Source organism: Penicillium odoratum (genome assembly GCF_028828045.1).
Source record: "Penicillium odoratum strain IBT 22623 chromosome Unknown utg000001l_segment0_segment0, whole genome shotgun sequence".
NCBI lineage: Eukaryota > Fungi > Ascomycota > Eurotiomycetes > Eurotiales > Aspergillaceae > Penicillium > Penicillium odoratum.
In genome coordinates, this window is record NW_026643143.1 from 1,468,863 (window position 1) to 1,487,353 (window position 18,491).

Sequence of the window (18,491 nt, forward strand, 5' to 3'; positions counted from 1 at the left end):
CTCCTCTCTCTTCTTCTGTCTCTCACTCCCTCTTTCTCTTCTGGTGATAGTTAATTCTCACCATTTTCTTACTTTCATCTTTGAATACTTACGAGTCATGGGCATTATTCATAAGAAATCTTTGTTTAGATATTATATTCATCATTTATATTGGTATCTAACCACCAGGGCAAGACTCATTTGAGTTTACCATATATTCATCACACAGTATTAAAGTTCAATCGCGAAACAACATATCAGAAGGAAAACCAAAACATTTCATATCCGTTATAATCATTTCCATCAAGCGTACTTTGACTCGACAGCGGTGTTCTCGACCTGCTCGGCATGCTCGGCACCACCCTTGCTGGCAGCGAGACCAGAATCCTCGATCTCGTGACGGAACTGCTCCTCGTCCTCGCGCAGCTTGGAGATGATCTGGGAGTGGGCCTTGCGGATCGGCTTGATTGCGAAGAGTTGGTCCATGCTCTCGAGGGGAACACCCTTGGTCTCGGGGATGAGGAAGTACACGAAAACAATGGAGCAGAGCATGAGAGAGGCGAAGAAGAAGTAGACTCCGTAGTCCATCTTGGCGAACATCTGGGGTGTGAAGCGGGAGATGAGGAAGTTCCAGAGCCAGTTGGATGCAGCAGCACAGGCCTGAGCGAGAGATCGCATGTTGGGGTCGAACATTTCCGAGTTGAGAACCCAGGGGGTACCGTTCCAGGTCGGGGTGTAGAAGACGGTCCACAGGTAGAAGAAGAACATGGCTGCAATACCGCCACCATCCATGTGGGTCTTGGGGTTATTGGCTGGGTCGGCGATCTTGATGTATGCACCAACAATCCAGAGACAGACGGAACCGCCGAGGGCACCGATCAGAAGCAGGTTGCGACGACCAACGCGGTCAATCAGGTACAGAAGCCAGACAAAGGTGACACAAGTCTTAACGACACCGAAGATACCAGTGGTAAGCATGCTAGTGTTGGCACCAGTGACACCAATACTCTGCAAACATTGATTAGTGAATAGATCATTCTAGCGGGTTTAAGTTGATAACGTACCTTGAAGACGGTCGGGGAGTAGTAGTTGATGGCGTTGATACCAGACCCATTCTGCCAGAAGAACAGCATGCTTCCAAGGAACAGGCGGTACATGACTTTCTTGTTGCTGTAAGCAGCCCGGAATGGCTTCCAGAATCCAAGGCCAATGGTCGAGCGCTGCTCTTCCAAGGCTTGGTCAATGGCGCCGATCTCCTCAATAATATAGATATCGTCCTCGGGCAGTTGACGAATCCAGCACAAGTTGTTGATAGCCTTCTCGCGGTGGCCCTGGGCGAACAGCCAACGAGGTGATTCACGAATGAACGCTCCACCGATGAGCAGGAGACCAGCAGGAATCAACTGGATGGCGAAGGGAATGAGCCACTGCTTGTGGCTAGGTGCCATGGTCGAGTCAACACCGTACTATATCAAAGTTAGCAAGAAAATCAAGTCGTGGATGCGCGTGTGACTTACGTTGATCCAGAAACCAACCAGGCCGCCAACTTGCCAACCAAGCTCGTACACACCGACGAGTCTACCACGGATAGCGGGAGGAGACAATTCAGAAATGTAGATAGGGGTAATGTTGGAGCCAGCACCAACACCGAGACCAGCCAGAACACGACCAGCGTAGATCAAGCCCAAGCCACGGTCGCCATTGGCACCCAGCATGAGACCAGCACCGAGAATGAAGACTGTAGCGGCAATCATAAGAGCGTTCCTGCGACCCCAGAAGTGGCCAAGAGGATAACCGAAGAAAGCACCAAAGAAGGCACCAGCCTGGTAGAGGGAGACGATGTTGGCGCTGAGCAAATCCTGGGCGCTCTTGGACATGGTATCAAATTTGAATTCATCCTTGAAGGACTGCAAGGCCAAGGTGGTACCGATGAAGGCGCTATCATAACCGATCATACAAGAGGTACAGGACGCCACAGCCGCCAGAAGGTAAATCCTCCAGTTGTACACGGCCTTGGGGGTCGGTCGATCCTCGACCAATGCAAGGATACCCATGATGTGTGATGTATGTATTTATAAGAAAATAGAGAGGGGGAGATGAGAAAAAAAAGACGAGTCTGTACTGTCAATGCAAGAAATGCAAAGGAACAGTCAGATCACTCGAAAGTACCACGCTTGTGGTGCTAAGAGGTGTGAAGGGGGAAGTTAGTGGTGTTGAGGGAGAAGTCTTGGGAAGATGGAGAATAAAGATATTTCTTCAGATTCGGGGAAAGGACGGGGAATAAATAGTTTCCCCAGATGGGGACGGTAAAGTGTTTTTGTGGGGGAAAATCGATAAAATCTGGGGATAAAGCTATGGAGGCGAGAGTGTGGAGGCGGAGAAGTGTATAGCGCAGTTTACCTTTCCATCGCCCTTGGAATGTGTGAGCCAGCGCCAAGTCGGCAAAACGAAGAAAAGTCGAAATAAGAGGACCAAGCGTGCAAAACTGGAATAGACTCTTGGTCACGCTTGGCCACGAGGAAATTTTGGGCATGTTTAGCCTTGGTCGGGCTTCTCGAGGCGTTTTTTAGCGATGGGGGATTGGACCGTGTAGAGTAAACATGCGCTGGTTGGTTGAACTCTAAGATTTGTGGGGATTCTAGGCCGTGAATAAGTGGGGAGGGGACTTGGCCTGGGGTTGAATCATCTGCAGCTTAGGTCCCCACGACCTGGGGTATTCTGGGGAGGCAAAGTCGATTCAGCTGGCCTTGATAGGTTGTGGAGACGGAGAATTATGGAAACCATGATTGGACCAGATCAATTGACCCACAGAATGGATATTGTGGGATGAACCAATGGTAATTGATGATATTAGTGGCGATGGGGAAAAGCGATCCACCGGTCTCGTGACTTGGTCTAACCTTGTGACCTGAAGTGTAGATGTTTGTACCCAACTCTTTCATCATTTTGTGCGGCTTAACGCAATTAAACCTTGGTTCTTCAATAAGGTTATACAAGGTTTTATACTTTATCATTGCCACTTTTTAAATACCTTGAATATTGTCCACAGTGCGTACATTCTGTACTACAGTCCTGATCCATATCAACCTATCTACCAACTTTGATCACATGGACATTCAAGACTAAAATCAAGGCTAAGGTCAAGGCTAGAATCAAGGTCAAAAATAGTTCTGTTTCCTAAATATAGGTTTTCACGGCTCTGCCATATGAACTCGGCTAGGGCTGTGGCTGTGTTGAGCCGCAGGGCCGCTTTAACAATTCGGACCGATGCACAAAATATGACTTACATATGTAAAAGTATCTTGTGTCCCGGCCATGGGAACACCGATGATCCTATTGGACCGGCCAAACTTTGCGTCAACCAAAATCGTATTCCCCGTGGGGTGAAATTTTCAATGGGTGAAATTTCCGATGGGAAAACGTTCACCCACTATACAAAATTTCATTGTGGGCGATGTTCAACCTTTAAAACAGGTATTAAAGGGATCGAAATCCTAAAAAGAAGTCAGGAGGAACGGATTTGACTTTTTCAAAATCAATAGAATAATTAATTGAGTTCCTAATTGAAAAGTATAGGAAAATCTTGGGGTAAGGGAAAGAATGAGGGCGAAAAGTGTTTCTCCGCCATCAGGTGGGATGGGTGTCCGGCTGTACGCTTACTCGAGATTAAAATCCTGACTTGTGACTGATTAGCTTCAATTCATTGCCGATCGGCCCGTAATCACAGAGCCCCTCATTATTTCTTTCTATTTTATATTCTCCCCCCTCCATCCCACTTCTCCTATACTCAACAATAAAATTAAAATCAAATTCACAATGTCCAACCAAACCCAACCAGAGGAGCCCATCTCCATCCCCGACAACCTGGATGGCGTCGCCTACTTGTACGGCCACCCGCTGTTGAACTCCCTGTCGCCCCCTCTGCACAAGACTGTGTACGGTGCTCTGGGTCTGAACTGGCTTCAGATTCCCCTGTCCAGCGTGTACGGCACATCCGAGACCTACCCTCCCCCTTACACCAAGTCGCCCGCCATCGAGACATTCATTGCCTCTATCCGCTCCAACCCCAAGTTCGTCGGATCCTCCGTGACAATGCCTCACAAGGTCGCCATCATGCCTCACCTGGATGATCTGACCGAGCACGCCCGGCAGGCCGGTGCCTGCAACACTATCTTCCTGCGCGACGACCCCGTCACCGGCAAGCGCCAGCTCGTCGGAACCAACACTGACTGTGACGGTATCCGCGAGGCCCTCGTCAAGAACTCGCCCAACCCCGAGCGCTTCCGCGGCCGGCCCGCCCTCATCATCGGTGGTGGTGGTACCGCCCGCACTGCTGTCTACGTCATGCGCCGCTGGCTCGGCTCCAGCAAGATCTACATCGTTAACCGTGACGCCGCTGAGGTCGCTGCTATCCTCGAGGAGGACCGCCAGCGTAACCCTGAGGCTCTCGCCACCGCTCCTCTGATCCACGTTACTGATCCCGCGGAGGCCGCTCGCCTCGAGGCCCCCGCCGCTATCGTCTCCGGTATCCCCAACTACCCTCCCAAGACCGCCGAGGAGCTGAACGCTCGTGCTGTTATCCAGGCTTTCCTCGGTGACAAGACTACTGCCGATAAGCAGGAGGGTGTCATCCTTGAGATGTGCTACCACCCCGTCCCCTGGACTGAGATCGCCCAGCTTGCCTCTGACGGTGGCTGGAAGGTCATCATCGGTTCCGAGGCACTGATCTGGCAGGGTCTGGAACAGGCGCACCTCTGGACTGGCAAGGATATTGCTCATACTCCTGAGATCGTCCAGAAGGTCAGGGACCTTGTTGATGCTACCCTGGCTGAGCGGGCTGCTGAGCGGGCTGCGGCTGCCAAATAGGCCGTATGATTTATTTAAAATTTTTCCTTGGTCTTTCTCTCATGTCATTTAACGACTGTATAGATCCTCAAAATTCTTGCATATAGTATATAAGATAGTTAACGTCGGCTGTGGAATACATTACGTGAATCTACAGAATCATTCCAAACTCGTAAATAATAGTATCTCATTATAGCATATACCGAAAGCCTGTACAATCTGGTAATCTATGGACCTTGCACAGGGATGTGTTAAACCCTTACGCTCCAGGTCGAGTGTATGACAAGTGACGGACCCGCCGCCAGACTTCACGCACAGTGCGCTCCTGTGATTCCCGACCTGTCTCGGTCTCCGAGGGTCCAGCAGGTCTAGACTGAATTAGCTTTCTAAAATTTCATCAATGCAAAATCAACTCAACTCACCTAATAGCCAGATATAGCCGGCTACCAAGCCGCATATCTTCAATGGGCGCCGTATCCGGATCCTCGGGCGGATTGGCTGTAGTAACGAGTCCACCAGCCTCAAGAAGAATAGCAATTCCAGCAGCAACATCCCTAAAATGGATTAACATGAGCACATATGTGGCAAGGACAAAAGAGACTCACCATTCCCAGCATCCACCTTCCCACCAGATATCAAAGGATCCCATAGCTGTATACGCCAAATCAAGGGTCGCACTCCCCAGACTCCGCATTCCATGCACCATACCACCCTTACCATCGCGCGAACCCAGCTCCGCAGCCATATTGACAAAGCTCTCAATCTTCCGGTGCATATTTCCATCCGGAATATCGCGTCGATCCTTACCCCATTCGCAGGAGAAGATACATTGCGAAGGCGCGTTCGCGGGCATGGGCGGGATGGAAGGCTTGCGGATAAGTGGCAGCTGGTGTTTCTCGTTCAGCCAAGCGCCTCGGCCGGTGCAGGACGAGAAGAAATGGTTTTGGAATGGTGCGTAGATGACACCGATGAGGGGTTTGTGGTTTACGATGAATCCGATGGAGACGCAAAACATGGGGAAGATGTGTGTGTAGTTGACGGTACCTGACATAGTAAACAATATTAGAACTTGAGGTCTGGTGTGTGGTGAGGCATTGGTATTTACCATCTAGAGGATCGATGCACCATGTTGGGTGCTCGTCGATAAGGTAGTCGCGAGATTGGCCTTTGGCATAGGATTCTTCACCCAGGAATCTGGACATGTCAGCATTGTTTGAGGAGAGTAGACTGGTCGCCATTTGATTCTGAGAGAACGAACTTGTGATCGGGGTATTTGGCGTGGATTGCATTGCGGATAAGTACCTCCACATCTACAAGATAAATCATTAGCTCTAGCTCCCCTGGCTGATGGATTTTGATGGATTTGGATAGCCCCATAGGGCCCTTCCCCGCTTTTACTTACCCTCATCTGTCTGCGTCACGATATCGACTGAACTATCTTTCTCCTCGAACTTCTGCGTATGTCCCTCACCACCGGAGATACGAAGCTCCACACGCTCCATCAACATGTCACCTGCCTTACGGCCAAGGTCCACGGCAAAGGCATATATCTCGTCGAGCTCATCCTGGGTGAGGTTGGGGACGGGCATAGCGGGGAGCGGGGTTTCGAAAACGGGGCGATGTTCCGGATCTGGGGAAAGGGGTTCAAGTGAAGGGTTGAAGGGTTATGATCGTAATATTGGGGTAGATGGATGCAAGGAGATGACAGATAGCTGGGATCCTCTTTGACTCACTTCCCCGGTGAAAAATGGTTGAATACACCGCCGCTAGCCGGCATTTGCCTTATCGGATTTCCCCACTTTGTGGTGGAGCCGGGCTGGGAGGATGAATTGCTGATGTTTTGGGGTTACAATGAGTCTAGATTTGATATAAATTACATTCATTTGGACAAGTAGGAGCTGGAATTTTGTCATTGTCTCGAAATATTATGGGCAGGTTGTAGAATGGATGGAAATGTGTGGAGAGCTAGAGGATCCTGAATGGACAAAATATCCGCTCCACCAGGCCTTGTAGGTGAATGTATTCAAATGTTCCAAATTTTGGGTTCCTTATGATTTCCAGGAAGCGATTGTAGCTTAGTTCGAACTTTAATGCTTATTCTAACGTTTCAGTCATGAACAGCCCTCAAGTGCTTGTAAAGCGACCACATTGATACGAAGCCGCCAGATCACTCCCGGCCCGCGGGTATTTACCTAATAGTTCTTAAGCACGTGACATTCATACATCTACAGTGGCGTTCCATGAGTTTGAAACCCCCTGTTCACCGCTCTTCCATCACCGCCTACTATAGATAGCATACCGCCTAGAGAATACGCTAGCAGAACACCCGATATAAGACGCGCTGGTACACATTGAAATTAGGGTATGCCAGACAACGAGGAGACGCCAATTTCGTTGATTTTGTAGCTCAGGAGATATAAGCCAATATTTTATCTGATAGGCTAGAAAATTTCGCTGTTACTGTGTCTCATAGGGTCAAACAGGTTATTGATAGTGAGGGTTGGCGTACTAATTACTGAATATGAGGTTTATCTGGCAGAAAATGCGGCAGAATTACTTAAAGTGGGTCGGGGGGTTTCAAACTCATGGAACGCCACTGTATATCAAATGCTAATCACGTGTGCCTGGTCAACTGATCACCGTTTGCTGTAATCAATTGATTCAATGTTTTGAAATTTAAATCATAGAGCCTTGCACATCTATAAGTTTACCATTTATTTGGAACTTTAAAGGTTTCCCATTATGAAAGAACCTCCGACTCTATCGGAACGACAACTGGATCAATTGAGAGCAATTTGATTTGAAATATATAGTTTGACTAACCGCTCTGACATTTAAACCTCAGTCTACAGCTCAATATTTCGCTCACAACTCTGCCCGTCAAACTCCAAGAGTCCCACTTCTCTGGCAGCTTAAAAGGTATATATATACCACAAATATGAACAGGTAGAGTGGAATCGAAGCTCTGAACATTTGGCACCGAGGTCGCCAGTAAGAAATGAGATGCTTAAGATACATACAGGAGGTCCCACTGGCCAAATAAATCTAGGTGGAGACAGATCTGAGCTGCCCCGCCAAACATTGAAAGTCATCATTGACGGATCATTTGTTGCTCCTGCAAGTGGAATCTGCCAGCGCTTGGATCAATTGATGTCACTCTTTCATGGACTATGTATCATGATTCACTTCTAGATAAACGAGCAAACCATCTGAACAAATTGATAATATTGGTGTTTACATGACCGCAGTGAAGAACCAGTTGAAATTGAACTATTATGTACTTGCCTGCCCCAAGTGCTCTTGTGTCGAAGGCGTAAGCACACATCCAGACATTGCCGAGGTACAAACTTTGACCGAGGAGAATAAGGACATCAAAATTGGTCTACGGATACAGATCCACCGGGCCGGTGCTGTAAAGATGATATCACGGAGATGTCCACCGGTCCAGCTCTATCCGCTCCGCAATACATATCCGACCCCACTATCTATTGAACGTTGAAGGAAATATGCTTTAAGTATAAATTATACACTGAGCTATGACAGATGTGCATAACTGAAATAATACATTATTGAGGTAATCCCCTATCCATTCCTATATCTACATGGCCGCAATACCCGTTACGGATATAACAAACTTGCTCCGGATTTCCCAAGAGCCACAAACCTTCAATTTCCAAGCTAACCCACAACCCCACAATCCCACAAAGTAATCTTTCAAATCAAATTACCAGGACTAACAGAATGGAAATATTACCATCTAATACAAGAATGCACCCCTACCCACCTGACACAAAAAGACCCCCACACGGCAAAGTGCTCAGCCGACCGAGGGGCAATGCGGAGAGAAACTCAGAGCGAATCACATCATCAACATCATAATTTTTGACCACATAACCCCTCGATTCTTCCTAGCAGAAACCTTACAATCTCTCCGCTTCTTCCACCAAAAACCTTCCCACAAAGCTCAAGCTCCGCTCAGGTCAACACAAAAATCAAAATGGGCAAATCCATCCTCCTCATCAACGGTCCCAACCTCAACCTCCTGGGTACCCGCGAACCCCACATCTACGGCTCAACCACCCTCCCCGATGTCGAGAAGAGCGCCAAGGCCCAAGCCACCAGCCTAGGCGCAACTCTCGAGACTTTCCAGAGCAACCACGAAGGCGCGATCGTTGACCGTATCCAGGAAGCTCGTGGCAAGGTTGATGGTATCATTATCAACCCGGGCGCGTACACGCACACTTCCGTGGCTATCCGGGATGCGTTGCTTGGTGTTGAAATTCCATTCATCGAGCTCCATGTGAGCAATGTGCACGCGCGTGAGCCGTTCAGACATCACTCCTACTTCAGTGACAAGGCCTCCGCTATAATTGTTGGTATGGGTGTTTACGGATATAAGGTTGCTGTTGACCACGTTGTGGTTAACTTCAAGGAGTTGGAGAAGAAGGCTCTGTAAGGGATTCGGTTCTTTGTATGTGATATGAGAAAAAAAAGGTCGGTTCTGGGTCATGGGTTATCTGAGGCTTGTCCTTTGAATGGATGTACATGTATATAGAATTGTACATAGGGAAATGGGATTAAAATACTTTGACATTTGTATTGTCGACTATGTACTTTGTACTCTGTACTAGATACTAATATGTAATTCGGTGGTCCTAACCCTTGCCGAGTCCCAATTATAGCTTCGTTAGATTGAACGTGAAAATATCCAGTGTCCAGGTGCTTCCAAGATCGCTGGCTCATGGCAAAATAATATAGATCTCTTCATATTCGAGGTTTCAAGTCACAAGTATGGGTATAAATGCACATCTGTGCTGCATATGACAGGAAACATTGCCGGCGTCCGGAAGCGACGCGGTCATCAGGTGGGTGCATGCCGACCAGCGGCTAGCAGAACCATGATTATCGTTTCGGCGTTCCGGACATACTGAGGGATTGTGATTCCCTTCGAACTCCAGAGGAAGATCCATTGTTTGGTATTTGTTGCGTCTGAGCCAGCAGGAAAGGCTCAATCTGACTCGAAAACGAGTACATCTCTGGCACTGCTGAATCGGGAACGAAGCCCAGATTCTGCATGAACTCAGGTTGATTGTCGGCTCTGGAGGTTCTGGTTAGAAGATAGTAAATCTGACAGTGGAAATGTAGGAACTTACTTTTCAGCACCATCCAACGACGCCAATTCGTCGAATAGAGCATCGAGATCCGGAGCAATTCGATGTTGTCGGCGTGGTGGGCCGTAGCCGTCCATATCGACGAAAGAGTTGAGGCCAAGAGATGGATCTTGATACTGTGCATGGTACTGTGTACCCGGGGGGTATTGCGGGCCAAGGTCGGGAATCATTCCTGGACCAGGATTGGGTTTTGAGGGAGCAGAGGTAGACTGGCGAAGACCACTGCCCAACCCTCCATCTAAATGACCAGGCTGAGCCGAGACTTCCGACGTACCGCCGATGGTGGTTAAAGAGGGCGTTGGTGTAGATAGCAACGGTGTTCCATCATCCATGTTTTGAGCAGGTCTGAGCCAGGGGGCAGAGGAGAATGGGTCGGGTGTAGATGCCGGATGTGCGGAGCCAGGAGCATGTGGTTCGGTAGACCCAGCGAGGTGATGAGGAGTGCTTGTAAGCGGAATTCCATGGCTTAATGCCGGTTCTTCGGTGACTGAAAGATCGGGTGGCTGCGACAGCGCAGGCGATGCCATCGTGCCCTGGTTTCTTTGGGCAGCAGGCTGGCCTGTGTGTGGCCGATCTGCTACAGACCAGAGCTGCACGAGGTGAGATGAGAAGGATTGTATCCTATTCCGCAGACTAAGCTCGACGTCAGACACATGATCGCGCGAGAATGAACGTGGAAGACAGTATCTCAAAATCATGCCAAATATAGGCGTGGTCGCCGCGAGGCTGTATGTCTCCAAGTAAACCTGGAGGCAGGTTAATAATCGACTTGAGCTGTCGATTGCACGCGCCTTGTGTGGCATCTCAGGGATATTCTGATCAATTTCCCGCGTAGCGATCTGCAAACTCAAGGCGGAAACAATGCTTTGGTAAGTCATCTCAAGTGAAAATATATGCGGTGACGCCACCTTCACTGGTCGACTTTGTAAGTCTACTCGATGGCTCTTCGGCAAAGCGCCCGCCCAACGATGCAAAGTGAGCTCGAGCGACTCCAGTTGTGATCGGGAAATGGTTGGATCTTGCTTATAGCAACAAAGATCATTCAAAATGGAGACAAGAGACACAAGACGGTTAAAGGTGCTCAATGCATGGAGTGGTCCTCGCTGCATTGAGGCTCGAGATGCCTGTGTCGGTCGGAGACCAGTCATGTCCTCCCAAGGATGCCATTCCTCCAATCCATCTTCGTTGATGGACCCTACTCGAGCTAGGTCGTCCCTTCTCAACGATGGGCACTGAGAGGTTTGTTCCGCAATAAGTGTCTCGAGCACAAAACAGCCCAAAAACACGTGCTTCGCTCGTCCCTGCTGCTTGCCTGGCTCTGACGGCCTTGAGGATGCCGAATGGAACGAGGGCTGGTCCAAGCCTAGCGTCTGAGCAATTCTGACAGAATGACCAACCAGCATCCAGGCTGCTGTCCATTCCTGTTGACCGAACTTGATAAGAGACAGGATAAGCAAGGCTTGAACATGTCCCACTTCATATGGGCCAGTCTCTGCGGGAATCAGGTCCCGGGCAGTGTTGTATAGTTGTGAAGGGCTCACTCGGACAGACAGAGGATCAGACTCCCTAGCAGTGATGGATGCATCTTGAAGGGAGGCAAGGGTAAGGACTGCCCATAGGGCAGCATGATCACCGGAGCCGGGTGCTGTGCGAGTCATATAAACGTCGCCTTCAGTGTATTGGAATGCCGTTCGGAGTATGTCGTGCTTTTCCAGTATGGGAAGCCAACATTGCGTATACGAGAAATATATGTCAAGGAGAGGCCAGGCGTTATACGGGAGCTGGAGCGGGGAGTTTGTTGAGATCGCTCTGGAGTCGTCGGTGTTAAGAGAAAGGCCGAGGGTCGGCGATTGGAATTCATGCGCGTTGATTGTTTGAGCTCCAGAGTCTCGGGTGCGGTATGCAAGCGGCCGTGGTGCAGAGCCGATCATAGATGTGCGGGAGGGAGATACCCCTGGGAGAGGTGATAGTCCTTCGGGGATTTGCCATTCCTGGGCGTCAGAGGAGGCAAGGATACCATCAACATCCAACGGGGTGTCCCCCTCGCCATATGCTTGTAAACTGCGATCTCTCTCCTCCTCGGGTTGTTCCAAGACGACCAGCATTCGCTCAATATCTCTTAAAACGGTACTGTTCTTGAAGGAGGACAGCAGGGTATCTGAGCCCTCGGCTTCCTTGCCCATGGTGGCAAGGTGACTAGGCAAGTTGACCGATCTCATCAAGGCTCGCATGACGTCCTCACTTCCTTGGATCTTCTGGAAGACCAGCCCCCAGAGCAGTTCGAGCGAACGGATATAACCCGTGGGCAGGCCTCGTTTCTTCGGATTGGCCTTGTAGGTGCATGGCCTGCAAAGCGATGCACATGTTGAACATACCGGCTGAACGCCATCGCATTTGTCCTTCTTAGATCGGCAACTGTCGCAGGCTCGCGACACGCGTTGCCGCTTTGGCTGAGATGATAGGTCGTCCGGGCCGTTCATTTTGCCATCTTCGTCGGGGTCGGTCCAGCGACGTTTGGATTTTCCGCTCGCCCCGGTGGCTTGGCGAGGGTCAGAGCTCATTTTGATTGAAGCGTTGATCCACTAGGCGGTTTCGGGCGCATTTTCCTGCGATGCGCAACACGAGGGGGGTGTTGAATCTTTTGCCGACAGGCTTGCGCAGACAAGCGGGCAAGCTAAGTCCATTCAAAACGGCCCCCACTGACCTCGCATGGACCGTGCGAGTATAGAAAATGGTGGGAAATTGGAGGCCTGGGGTAGCACTGTGTACCGGATGAATGTAAAAAGGAAAAAGGGCGACCGCACAGGAACCGGTCCAACCGAGGTGGCATTGAATATGGCAGGATTCTCGTTCCGGGGAAACGAACACGGACTCCCCAGCGGTGAACCAGTCGCGGGTTGGCAAAATGTCAGAGATGGGGCAAAAGGGCCCAGTGAGTACCTAATGGAAATTGATTTATAATTTATAAATTACACACAATTGGAACACTGAAAACAATTGAAGATTTACAGTTTGATTTCATAATTTTTATAGAAGCCATTTATTACCTTCAAGTGATTTTTTTTTTTTCACCTTCCCATTTGATCAATAAACTTTTCATTCGGGAATTTAATGCTGGGGAGAACAGCTGCAGGCTAAAGTGCGTTCCCCACGGGGCGGGGAAAACCCGTATCCCGTAAGTATCGGCGGGAGAGTACTTTTCCCCGTTACAGCCAGTTCTGATGTAATTTATGGTAAATACGGTGAACTGACCGAGGCCTAAAGCAGACAAGGGAAAACCTCACCCCCGCAAAATCCCACACCTTTACATAACGCTAAAAGTGGTTCGTCGCTCCCAGGATTTTGGTTAGGCTAGATTTCCCCGAGTTTCTTCAACTTTTTGTGCTTTTTTCTTTCTCTTTCTCTTGCTCAGGGAATTCTTGTACTCATCGCTTTTCTGGGTATGGGTTCGTCTTGCCTCTTTGCATAACGTCAATATGTCTATACTCGTGCGCCCACCCAAGCGCAAGTTGCACGAGGTTGACGAAGGACCTCGGAAACAAAGCACCGTCGGATGGTCTCCATCAACTCGTTCAAATTCACAATCCAGTTCGAGACGACCCAGTGAACAGCTGGACTCCCAGAGCGATGCCCTCCAGCATGCCACCTCACTCCGGGAGTTACACTCCAACCGCGCGTCCCCGGTCCTCTTCGATAAAGGAACCCTGCAAACCCCCCGCATCTTCAGCCCCACTGCATCAATCGTTCTCATCGGTATTCGAGGCACAGGAAAGTCCAGTCTAGCTGTCATCCTAGCTGCGACAACTGGCCGACGTCTCATCGATGCCGACCGGTACTTTCACCAGGTCACTGGCTGCTCCCGCGCCGCTTTCAAGAAGGATAATAACCATAACGACTACCGACTACAAGAGGCTCGCGTGTTTGAATCTATGCTGGCGGACAATCAAGAAGGATGTGTGATAGCGTGCGGAGCCGGAGCGATGGAGCGCACCGGGCAAAGGCTGTTGCGGGAATTTGCACAGACACATCCGGTCATCCATGTCAGCCGCGATCCCGAGAGTATTCAGTCATATCTCAAAGCGTGGCATACACAAAAGGTCCGCCACTTTCTGGAACTCTCGGGGCCGATCTACCGCGGGTGTTCGAATTTGGAATTCTTCAACCTGTCCGAGTCGGGCAGCGGTGAACATACCACTGACAGCAACCATTCGTCGCCAGGACCCAAAAGGGACCAAAGATCACAAACACCCACTCCATTCTTAACATTGAAACGTGTACAGCGGGACTTCCTCCGTTTCATAGCCTTTGTGACAGGTGACGTTACGGAAATGAATCGTCAGCATTCGTCGTTCCCGCTGTCTTTATTACCAGTACCAATGCGGCCCTATACAAATTCAGTGACGGTTCCGTTCTCTGTCTTGCGCGATAATAATCTTGACATTGAAGAGATTGAGTTTGGCACTGATGCATTCGAACTGGCCATTGATGTCACCAGCCCTTCGGACCAGATGGGTGCAGACTCGAACCTGGCAGACAGTATCAGTCAAGTTATTTCGACAATCCGGCGCAATATTATCGTACCAATCATATATCATGTTGAGAGTTACACCTCACCAAAAGGTCATCTTTCACCATCACAAACTGCTCGGTCCACCGATGAAGCATATTTGAACTTAGTCCGGCATGGCCTACGACTTGCACCAACCTACTTGACGGTCGATCTGTCTCGTGATGACAAACTATTCAGTGAGGTTGTTAATGCCCGGGGCCGTACCAAAATCATAGGTCATTTTGAGACCTTCCGCCCTCTACCAGGGGGGTGGGATGGTGATGAATATGTGAACATCTTTGAGCGGGCGCAGCGGCTTGGATGTGACATGGTACGACTATGTCAGCCAGCAGAGACTTTTGAAGATAATCAGGCGGTTGAAAGGTTCCGACACCGCGTTCAAACCCTTCCGGGTGCTATCCCGGTAATCGCCTACAATACCGGCCCTCTGGGACGCATGTCGCGCTGCTTCAATCCTATTTTGAGCCCAGTCACCCATCCATCCCTAATGCACGATAATCCTTCTCACTTACGATCTTGCATAACATCCCGTGAGGCGCAGCAAGCGCTGTATAGCACTTTTACGCTAGATCCCATGCAGTTCTTCGTTTTTGGTGCCAATGTGACGTACAGTATGTCACCAGCGATGCACAATACTTCTTTCAAATTGTGTGGCTTACCTCACCAATACACCATCTTTCAGTCGCCTACTATTCGGGGTCTGAATGAACTTGTCGAAAATCAATTCTTCGGTGGATCGAGTGTCAGTCTTCCTTACAAAACGGAAGTGATCCCCCTCCTCCACTCCATGTCTCCTCATGCGCGGGCTATTGGCGCTGTCAATACGCTGATTCCCATTCGGAACGACGACGATTCCGATCCTCGCCTCTCGCAAGAATCCTCGATTTACTTGCAAAAGAGCCGTGCCGGTCCGATCAAGGGCTTGCACGGCGACAATACCGACTGGATTGGTATTTGCAACTGCATTAGACGAGGTCTTTCACCTGCCAATGCTGTCCGACCCACGACAACTGGTCTTGTCATTGGGTCTGGAGGTATGGCCCGTGCTGCTGTATATTCGATGATTCACCTTGGTGTCCAGCACATCTTCGTTTACAACCGCACTCTTGCTAATGCAGAGAAGCTGGCCCATCATTATAACCGACAAGAACTTCATGAACAAGTTGGAGCTGATGGACGTCCTCGGGTCAGTACCCTCAAATCAATGGACGAACCTTGGCCAGCAGATTATAAACAGCCAACAATAATTGTATCGGGTATCCCAGCCCACAGTATTGGAGGGCAGCCGGCACCGAACTTTAACGTTCCCACTCAATGGCTAGAAAGCCTCACCGGTGGTGTCGTTGTTGATGTAAGTTGAAGAGAGAAATTTCAGTCTATCTGTCTGATACTAATTTTCTTTCTAGCTGGCCTACAAACCCCTCAACACTCCCTTGATGAAACAAATCCGTGCCTTGTCGCACCGGGGATGGGTGGCCCTGGATGGCCTTGACGTCCTCCCCGAACAAGGTTTTGCCCAATTCGAGCTGTTCACCGGCCGTCGCGCACCACGCCGACTGATGCGCACGATAGTCCTCCGGGAATACGTGGACGAAGAAGGTCATGATGACCCGCGTGCGATCCACGACAGACTCCAGAACCTAGACGGTCAGCCGTCCTGAGTAATTTCCATCAACCAGGACCAAGTCAAGTCGAAGGTTGAAACCTTCTCATCTCTCATTGCAGTGTGGCTGTGGATCCTCAGGGATCGACAGCCAAGCCGATCGCGGGTCTGATGTAGACAGACTCCAGCCCCTCGACCCCGCAGACATAATCCACCTGCCGGCGGAGGGAGATCACAGCCACCATTCTAGAGCGGATAGCCCAGAGCGGATTGTCCGTGGGCTTTTTGCACCTGCGATTATGATGTTTGTTAAATCTCAGTTCAACCAAAACTTTGCGATCACACGCCTCGCTGCGCGGGGCGTCATGATCTTTCTAATGGACGATGCCCCCGATTGGGGGCTTTTTTTTTATGAAGAGGCCAGGAGGCCTTACGAATGGAAGATGTACATAGATATGAATGAACGCCAGATATCCAATTCGAAGTTATCAGAATATAACCAGTACCCAATTTGCCCGTATCATCCTGCATCCTTTGTACCTACCTCTGGGTAAGACCTAAGTATGTATTATTGGCCCGGAGAAATTGTTTTGCCACTGATTAGCCTTTCGCCCTACCTATACGAGGTCTGACGGGCTATGGATTCCCTACATAATACCCTGTCTTGGGACTTTTCACCATATTGTCCTCTACTTCTTTCACTAGCTGGCCTGGTCGAGTCTACAAAGGGATTTACCCAGAACAATTGGCCCGGTTCCATCCTGCAAGGGGCTGGAACAATCGGACGTTCTAAAACTTAAGTGTGACAGGAAGTCGCAGTGATCTGAAAAATCTATTCCTGTGATAGTTCATGCTCCACGGAGTACTGAATCTCGGGATATTTTAGCGTGATGATCGTGCAGATGCCGATCTCGAGCAAGCACTAGAGAAGCCCTAAACTCCCCTGATAACCGGGGGTATCTGGAATCATTTGGCCAATTTTTCTTTCTTCTACATTCAGACATCTGAAACAGCATAATCTGACGATGTACCTGCCACGTGATCCAGCCCAGTGCTGCTGAAACAGCGGACTAAGTCTGGATTTTAGACGATTTTTCCCCATCTCCGTCAGGGGCGAAGAGGGGCTAAATGGCAGCCATCACGTTTAAGCCTAGAAACTTCACTAAGGCCCAATTCTGACGTCGTCATGCAACAAGACTGAAAAAAGATACACTTCAGACTAGGCTTCTTATTGACTAAGAGCGGAAAAAGGAGAATAATTGCTACTTGATGTACTTACTCCGGTTAGCCTGCTCCTCTATGCCGGGAATAGTAAGGGGAAGGTGTGTTTGAGACAAACGACCCGTTCCATGGGAACATATGGGACCAAGTTTAGTCCACTTGAGTGGATCCGGAGCTGATATCCTTCAAACAAAAGCACTTACTAATTTGGTATTTTCTTCAACCGGAGTTCCTTCTATAGAATCCGTTCTTATAATTTCCTCATTATTCTTATATCACTTTATTTTGTTTCTTTTTCTTTTTCTTTCTCTTTTTTCTTTTTTGCATCTTTGTTGTTAATTCTATGTCATTCGTTATAATCATGGAAATGTAATATTCCCCAGGGGCTGTGATGATCTGATTGGACCGTGCACTCCTCATGGACAACAATGTGGCCCGCACGTTCTGGCGTCGTCAGTTCAAGGGAATCCATGTCCGTAGATTTGAGGTTATTTTGGGAAAACTTACGAGTTATATTCTTAAATTAAAAAGTGAGAGTTGACTTAGTAAGTTGATTGAGAAGGAGAAGAACTTGGTTCCAGACTCAATTGATTCTGCCATTTCCATCCACATCTTCCCTAAACTAAACTCAAACCCACTTGTCCTTCTTCTTCCTTCCCCCCTTTAGTCAATTAAAAGTTCTCCCAGTGTTTCCTTTGTTTACTTTATGTTGCAACCTTTTTCTTTCCTTGTTCTCATATTTCGTCACTTCCATTTCCCAGGTTGATTCTGACCTCGACTTTGCATCGTGATCCCAGCGCCCGCGAGGGGCAAATCAATCCACCCCAATTTAAACAAACCCTCGTCTGCAGCGCTTATCACAACACCCGCGCTTTCTTCTACCTGAAACACCAGCAATACAAGCTGGGTCCAGTAGTGTGCATCTAGGTACGTTCCGTTCCAATTTGATTTCCCCCCTAATTTGTGCGGGGAGATTGCCCTGTAGCATGGTCGACGCCATTTCCAACCCGACTCCGTCGTGCATGCTATCTGCCCATTTGAGTTCAGCTGGGAGCGATCATTTTGCGGACCCCAAAGGGGGGCCGTTGTCTCACGCTTAAAC

The 18,491-nt window shown here is 49.2% G+C and overlaps 6 protein-coding genes across 6 annotated transcripts; 3 read left to right on the plus strand and 3 right to left on the minus strand.

Moving 5' to 3' along the window:
* Positions 1–282: 282 nt before the first annotated feature.
* N7520_000541 (sugar porter family MFS transporter) lies at positions 283–2,033 on the minus strand (the record flags this gene model as incomplete). Its single annotated transcript, XM_057134476.1, has 3 exons — positions 283–987; positions 1,044–1,445; positions 1,497–2,033. 3 exons carry the CDS (start codon positions 2,031–2,033, stop codon positions 283–285), a joined length of 1,644 nt encoding a protein of 547 aa, XP_057000412.1.
* Positions 2,034–3,795: 1,762 nt separating this feature from the next.
* Positions 3,796–4,845, plus strand: N7520_000542 (shikimate dehydrogenase family protein; the record flags this gene model as incomplete). Its single annotated transcript, XM_057134477.1, has 1 exon — positions 3,796–4,845. The coding sequence occupies one exon, from the start codon at positions 3,796–3,798 to the stop codon at positions 4,843–4,845; it is 1,050 nt and encodes a 349-aa protein (XP_057000413.1).
* Positions 4,846–5,083: 238 nt separating this feature from the next.
* Positions 5,084–6,413, minus strand: N7520_000543 (inositol monophosphatase family protein; the record flags this gene model as incomplete). Its single annotated transcript, XM_057134478.1, has 6 exons — positions 5,084–5,192; positions 5,247–5,378; positions 5,430–5,868; positions 5,930–6,018; positions 6,083–6,134; positions 6,227–6,413. 6 exons carry the CDS (start codon positions 6,411–6,413, stop codon positions 5,084–5,086), a joined length of 1,008 nt encoding a protein of 335 aa, XP_057000414.1.
* A 2,408-nt stretch (positions 6,414–8,821) lies between these two features.
* On the plus strand, positions 8,822–9,280 carry N7520_000544 (type II 3-dehydroquinate dehydratase; the record flags this gene model as incomplete). Its single annotated transcript, XM_057134479.1, has 1 exon — positions 8,822–9,280. One exon carries the CDS (start codon positions 8,822–8,824, stop codon positions 9,278–9,280), a length of 459 nt encoding a protein of 152 aa, XP_057000415.1.
* Positions 9,281–9,726: 446 nt separating this feature from the next.
* Positions 9,727–12,556, minus strand: N7520_000545 (putative C6 transcription factor QutA; the record flags this gene model as incomplete). The annotated part of the gene is made up of 2 exons (XM_057134480.1): positions 9,727–9,922; positions 9,978–12,556. 2 exons carry the CDS (start codon positions 12,554–12,556, stop codon positions 9,727–9,729), a joined length of 2,775 nt encoding a protein of 924 aa, XP_057000416.1.
* A 915-nt stretch (positions 12,557–13,471) lies between these two features.
* N7520_000546 (putative quinate pathway repressor protein QutR) lies at positions 13,472–16,226 on the plus strand (the record flags this gene model as incomplete). Its single annotated transcript, XM_057134481.1, has 2 exons — positions 13,472–15,916; positions 15,972–16,226. 2 exons carry the CDS (start codon positions 13,472–13,474, stop codon positions 16,224–16,226), a joined length of 2,700 nt encoding a protein of 899 aa, XP_057000417.1.
* Between the last annotated feature and the right edge of the window lie 2,265 nt (positions 16,227–18,491).